At 42.7% G+C, this 7,286-nt stretch overlaps 1 protein-coding gene across 2 annotated transcripts; it reads right to left on the bottom strand.

Moving 5' to 3' along the window:
- Positions 1–5,052: 5,052 nt before the first annotated feature.
- Positions 5,053–6,538, bottom strand: LOC124990988 (heterogeneous nuclear ribonucleoprotein A3-like). 2 transcript variants are annotated; one of them, XM_047561600.1, is made up of 2 exons: positions 6,521–6,538; positions 5,053–6,454 (listed from the first exon to the last, which is right to left on the bottom strand). In XM_047561600.1, the coding sequence occupies exons 1-2, from the start codon at positions 6,524–6,526 to the stop codon at positions 5,387–5,389; spliced, it is 1,074 nt and encodes a 357-aa protein (XP_047417556.1). In that variant the 5' UTR covers positions 6,527–6,538; the 3' UTR covers positions 5,053–5,386. The 2 variants fall into 2 exon arrangements, with proteins under 2 accessions (XP_047417556.1, XP_047417555.1); XM_047561599.1 differs by having other exon boundaries at positions 5,060–6,538.
- Positions 6,539–7,286: the final 748 nt, after the last annotated feature.

The following is a 7,286-nucleotide window of genomic DNA, read 5'->3' as shown; positions in this document are numbered from 1 at the left end:
CATTCCCGGCTCAAAACACTAATGGCTTCCATTTCCCTGTCATAAAATTGGCATCCAAACAGCCTGGCCAGGCCTACCTGACCCGGCCCCAGGTGATCTCTATTTTACCTTCTATGACCCCCTAACCCACTCACTCCACTCCAGCCACGATGGTATCCTAACTGGATACTGTGGGGCCTTTGAATAGCGACTCCTTCTGTTTAGAATCCTCTCCTCCTGCAGGACCTGGCTCATGGCCTCATCAGGGAGGCTTTCGTCAATCATGGTATCCAAGCAGCATTCCCGCTCCCTATCCCTGCTTTATTTCCCTTTATGGCACCCAGCACCACCTGCCATTACCTTATGTTAATGTCTTTGGGTTTTTTTTTTTTGGTCGTGCTGGGGATTGAACCCAGGGCCTTGTGTTTGTGAGACAAGCACTCTACCAACTGAGCTATCTCCCCAGCCCATCTTTGTTTTTCTTTTGTTACAACTATGTTTCCTGAGGACAGGACTTTGGTGAGTCTTATATCCCCAGCACCTAGGCCAATACCTGGAATATCAACAACTGTGGGTAGCTATTTACTGAATGAGTGAGTGGAAGGGTACAGTGTCTCTTTTAAAGACCAGTGACTGTTGTAGGAGAGAGCATGGGGACTGGAAAGTAAGGTGTCACAACATTCTCATCTGCTTTCAGTATTCTGAGGTCTTAAACTGAGCAATTACCTAGTCATGACATATTGTTCCTGGGCCTCCAAAGCCAATCACCTTTACATTTTCCCCATGCATTCTGTTAGCATCAACACACAAATGCTTCCATTATGGTTTGGATCTTCAATTTCCCTCAAAGGCCCATATGCTAAAAGCTTAGTTGCCAGCCTGTGGTGCTATTGGGAGGTGGTAGAAACTTTAGGAAGTAGGACCTGGTGAAAAGAAGTTAGGTCATTTGGGGAATGCCCTTGAAAGAGATATAGGGAAACCAGTTCCTTTTTCTCTTTAACTTCCTAGTAACCATGAAGTTAATAGTTCCTCTATCACCATACTCCCACCTTGTCCTAGGTTCAAAAGCAAAAGGGTCAAGCAACCATGGATTGAAACCTCTGGAACTATGAGCCCAAATAAATCTTTTAAGTTGATTTTTCTCAGGCATTTTGTCACAGCAATGGAATACTGACTAACACAGTTTTCAACATGTCAATCTTACAGACTTGACACTTCAAACAACAAACCAAAACCAATTGTTTTGACATTATCTTAAAAAGTATTCTCAAAAAAAATCAATCAAATTTATAACATTTAAATATTTAGTTCTTGTTAATAGTTGATCCAAAAACAATTCAAAGTTACTTTCTTAGAAATTCACAATTTTCTTATGATTTCCAAGTTCACTAGTAATTTCTCTGAACTATCACTCTAGTCATTTTCAAAGCTTCCTTCCAGGGGCAAATTGATCTTGCAAGAGACTATTTCCATCCACCTAGGACCATCATGGAGCTATACTGAAATATGGACCAGCAGGAATCCTCTTTCCATCCACTGTCACATCACCTATGGTAATCTGAGAGGATATCACTCCATGATCTAATAACCCTGAAGTCTGTTAAGATTTCTGCCCACCCACATAAAAGGCTTCAATGACCTAGAGTTACTGCTGAGATTACAACCCCTGGTCCACCATTGCTCCTCTGGTTTACTGGGTCACTCAGAAGAGGAAGTCTTTGTTCCTTGACTCAGGTATGGACTCTCCAGGCCCAACTCTATAACCCTTTAATGACATTCCTCTTTGGGTGTAAACAGTCATTCCTGCCCCATCCCCAAATCACTCTGCAGGGACAGGGCAGCGGGATCCACAAAGTTCCCAGGATATGCTGAGGAACCAGCCCTCCTCCTTGACCTAAGCCTCTTAGGGTCAAGTATAGAGGGATTATTTTCTCTCTTCTCAGCCCCAAGACCAACCCTATTTCCTACCAAGGGATGTGATATTCTTTGGAGGAGAGAGGACTTGCCCCCTGTTTATAACCATCACTTGTTTTGGGGCAATATCAAATAAACTAAAAAATAGTGACCAAAAGTACACACTGCCTCTACTTAATTAAAAAGAGTCAACCACCAACTTACAAATGTGTAACTGCAAGATAAGGTAAGATTAACTCATGGCCAGAAGGCAAACAATAAAAATCAACTACTGAACCTGGCTTATTCTTTTGGAAAATGAGTAAATCAAAATATAAGTGGTTTTTGACCTTTTAGATTATGTGCTAATTAATACAGACATTAAAAGGATACAAGGAAAAATCTCTTGGGTATAGTTTCTTACCAGGAGGGGAGATGCTATGAGCTGTGTGGTGGTGGCTGGAGTGTGTGTGTGGGGTGTCTTCCCAGGAGAAGCTTGAGACTGCTAAAAGGTCAAGGAAAAAACCAACATCACAAAATGACTTTGTGAAGGAGTTGGTGCAATTAAATGTTAATATTGCACTTTGTCCTTGCCTTCAGAACCTGTTATAAGCCCTTTCTATCCACTTGCTTTGAAATCTTTACTCTGCTCCTTTCAGTTTAGCATAGTAACTTTTTAAGAGACAGAACAACAATTTAAGGGTAGTGGGGATGTTACAGATTTTATGGTGGCTTATTTATGGTGCAAGTTCTTAAAACCACCTAAGGCTATTTCCTTTAGAACATGACCAGGATGAATGACTGGCACTTAATTATTTACAAAGTACTTTGCTATCACTTTCTTTTTTTAAAAAAACTTTTTTTTAGTTGTAGATAGACACAATACCTTTATTTTATTTATTTATGTGGTGCTGAGGATTGAGCCCAGTGCCTCACACATGCCAGGCAAGTGCTCTAATACTAAGCTACAACCCCAGCCCATTGCTATCACTTCTTGTTTGTTTTTCTTCATAGTAGCCTATTATCCATAGCTTCAGATGGGATAATGTGTGGGAGAGATTTTAAAGTACACAAAGTCAAATGATATTATATGTTATTACATCTCTATTCTTTCCTCTGTTAGTTTTAGAGTTGTTAGTCTTCCCAGAGAACAATAGCTGGAAGGCAAACCTTAACTGGGACTTGCCTTCATTTCAGAGAAAAAGCTAGAAGTGAATGAATGGAGAACAGAAACATCTTCCTAAAACCACCCTCTGACAATGATGTCTACTACATACGAGGACTGAAGAATCTCATAGAGTCACCACTGTCACTGAGCTGGGTGTGCAAATGCACATGCACACACACTCCTTCACTCCCTCATAGTCTGGGGAGAAAAGAGGAAGTGGGTTTGGAAAGTTTTGCCATTACAGGAATCTCTGCTGATGTTTGCTAGGTTGCCAATCATTAACCTGTTAGAAACTCCATCATTAATTTTCTTCACAATCACTAGCCAGTTCATTCCCCACAGATGGTTCTTTCAGCAATCATTCCTCTGCTGTCACCTGTTCCACTGATCACATAGCCACTGATTGATGTGATTGGTGACTGTCAACCTGTTCTTTCCATGGTGACACTCTTGCCATACACCTGGTAGACTGAGCCTTGAGTCTGTGATTTCCTGCTGCACCATATGGTGCAGCCCCTGCCTCCCCAGGTAGTAGCTGGCAGTTAAACTGCTAGAGGGTTCTGGGCTGCCCAAATAATATTTCACAGCCTTGGCTCCTTGTGACCCACTCTGTAAGACCTTTGCCTGTTACTCTTGCAGGTACCCCCTTGTATGCAGTGCCTTATGAAGCCAGAAAAGGAGAAACTTCTACATCCCTGAAAATGAAACTGACCCCGATCTAGATACATCTGAAGGGCCTCCAGTGACCATGGGCCATGCAGAAAGGGAGACTGGAGGACATCGTCCCTTATGCATCCCAGCAACACAGATCTTCTTTTCTAGGAAAGGCACAAGGGAAGAAAAGGAGGGACCGTGACTTGAGGGAGACACATGAGGGGCACTTCTGTCTTTTAGCCTGGTTGACAGTACAAATGGGGATTCTATGTGCTCATTAGCGAGGACCTTCTGAGTCCTTTGGGCTTGGGATGATGTCAGGAGAACAGGACACAGGATCAGTAGGGCGGAATCTGCCTATTGTGTGCAGAGAGGGAAGATAAGCTCCCAAGGTCCCCTCCTTGACTGGCATGCTGCTGCTAGACCTCAGTGAATTGGAAAAAGGTGCCCCTTCTCCTGGTCCTCAGCTGCTGCAGCTGTTCCTGTTGAAATGCAGTTGTAATACACACACTTACCTGGCAACCGGGATGTGAATGGTGCCCTTGAGGACAATACGGTGTGGTTGGAGGAGGGACCAACCATGAGACACAACTTTGGTGACTTCAGTAAAGATCGTGACTGGAGGGGCCATATAATTTTGCAGAGCTGGCATGTGGGTAGTGACAGTAAAGGTGCCAACTGGATTCAGGGTAGGTAACAGAGTTGGTGACTGGAAAAAGGTATGTATGGATGTGACAGTAGCGTGGTTCAGGACTTTGTCCTGATGACACAAGCTTCTTGGAGGCTGCCAGTCCATTGGCAGAGGAGGAAGGAAGGTGCCATAAGATGGAGAGCACAGGTGGGTCCCCTTCTGGGGAGCAGCAGTTAGCAATGTGGAGTCTGCAGCTGGGATGACTTGTAAGTTGTTCCAAGACTTTGCTAGAATCAGAAGACTCTTTTTTTTTTTTTTTTTTTTTTTTTGGAATTTTGAGATTTTTTCATTTGAAGGTAATCTTAGTGCTATTAAATTCACAAATATGCTAATTTAAATACCCAATCCTATTTATCTAAAACACACATTTCAAACATACAAATTATCTATTCTCTCCACATGTCAGCGCCCATTCATATCATGGTTTGGAAATGGGGAGAATAGATTCCCCTTAAACTGCAAGTCAGCAGGTGTTTCTTTACAGTTAACTTTAGCAAAATTCATACAAAATAGTAATTAACAATGATCTTCTTTTCTGTTAACTCACAAGGAAACACCTTCTAAACTACATTTTGTTAAAGTTTCTGTACTAAAATGTAGAAAAACTGAACTACACAAATATTGAAAAGTTAAAAATTCCATAATTTTTTATTCCTGGTACCACTACCACAATTTACAGGGCAATATACCTGATGTAATGAAAAGAAAAAGACAAAGCTACAACAGATAAAAGACCTCAGGAATGTACATCTAATTGACACTACATTGCATTAATCAATAGCTGCACTTTTTGCAAACTGTGGCTATGACAGTCCTGAACAAGAAGGGTTTCCTGTTTAAGCTGCAGTAACTTTTCTGACTATGGATCATTGTTCCTTCTGTGGCAGATTTTTACAGTTCCTCTAATGCATTTGGGACGACTGTCTCAAAGTAACCTGCAGCTTTCCTGACAACTCCTCGCTCTCTCTCCTGCTAAGAACTGTAGCCCTTTTCTGCTGTTTTTAAAACCTTCTGCTATCATATCCACCACTTCCACCACCAGATCCATAACCACCACCATAGGGACTGCCAGAGCTTCTTCCACCAAAACTTCCCCCCTTCATGGGTCCATAATTTGATTGCTGTTGTCCACTGTAATTTCCAAAATCATTATAGTTCCCACCACCACCATAGTTACCACCACCAAAATTTCCTCCTTCATTGTAACCATCATATCCTCCTCCTCCACCACCATATCCACCACCTTGGTTTCCATATCCTGGTCCACCACCACCATAGCCTCCTCTACTACTATAACCAGGAACACCGCCGTAGTTGCCACCATCACCTCCAAATCCATTATATCCACCATCACCTCCTCCATAACTACCTCTGCTGCCACCACCTCCACCACCATAGCCTCGTCTTCCACCAAAGTTTCCACCACGGCCAAAGTTACCTCCACCACCTCCAAAGTTTCCTCCACGACCCATAAAGTTGCCAGATCCACCACCATGACTTCTTTGTGATCCAGCAGACTGCATCTCTTGTTTAGAAAGGGCCTTTTTCACTTCACAATTATGCCCATTAATAGTGTGGTATTTCTGAACAACAATTTTGTCAACTGTATCATGATCATCAAAAGTTACAAAAGCAAATCCTCTCTTTTTCCCACTCTGCCTGTCTTCCATAACTTCTATGGTTTCAATCTTGCCATACTTTTCAAAGTAATCTCTCAAATTATATTCTTCTGTATCTTCTTTAATACCACCAACAAAAATTTTTTTCATCGTTAGATGGGCACTAGGCTTTACAGAATCCTCTCTAGAAACAGCTCTCTTTGGTTCCACTACACGCCCATCAACCTTGTGTGGCCGAGCACACATTGCTGCATCCACCTCTTCAACACAAGAGTAAGTCACAAAACCAAAGCCCCTGGAACGTTTTGTTTGGGGGTCTCTCATTACCACACAATCTGTGAGTGTGCCCCATTTCTCAAAATGTTCTCTTAAACTATCATCTGTCGTTTCAAAGCTCAGACCACCAATAAACAGCTTCCTCAATTGCTCTGGTTCCTTTGGATCATGGCCCTCCTCCCCCCGGCGGCGGCAGCGACGTCTGGATTCGGGCTGGGGGCGACCGGGTGGCGGTTTTACCTCCATTTTGAGACCGGACTCGCCTCTTCCAACTCGAGTTCAATATGGGACCGAGAGCGAACCAGAAGACTCTTGAGATGGCAAGGTAAGGGTAAGGGTCATGTAGTTCTGTGGGATAGGGCATCAGCTGGAGAAACAGAATATCCGATTATCAGTGGCTCACAGAATAACAAGAATTGTTCCTCAAAGTGTCCACATTCGAATCCTTATACATCCTAATACATTACCTTACATGGCAAGGGGGCTTGAGATTAAGTTAAGAAACTTGAGGAGGTTTCCTGGACTAGTCCAGTGGGCCAAAGTAATTACCTGGACCCTTATAAATGAGAGTAGGAGGTGGGACAGTTAGAGAAGGAACTGTGACAGTAGACACAGTCAATATGATGTGATGTGAGAAGGACATGGCCTGCCATTGCTGCCTTGAAGAGCAAAGAGGCCACTAGCCAAGGAGTGTGTGCAGCCTCTAGAAATTGGAGAAGACACAAAAACCCAGAAAGCATGTGCCCTGCCACCATCTTGAATGTAGCCCAGTGTGACCCAGGACTCTAAAATAATAAATTTATTTGTTTTAAGTCATCATGTTTGGGTAATTAGTTACAGCATCAATAGGGAATTAAGACCGTGGGTATCTTTGTCTCAACTTTACAGACAAGAACCTGAAACTTGTACGTATTTTGAAAGCCAGGATTCCAATCTAATTCTCTGTGACTTCAAAGCCCAAGCTTTTCCCTGTACTCCATTTGTCTCTCTTTTAAATTTTTATAAC

Source organism: Sciurus carolinensis, chromosome 8, assembly GCF_902686445.1.
Source record: "Sciurus carolinensis chromosome 8, mSciCar1.2, whole genome shotgun sequence".
Classification (NCBI taxonomy): domain Eukaryota; kingdom Metazoa; phylum Chordata; class Mammalia; order Rodentia; family Sciuridae; genus Sciurus; species Sciurus carolinensis.
This window is presented reverse-complemented; position numbering and strand designations above follow the sequence as displayed.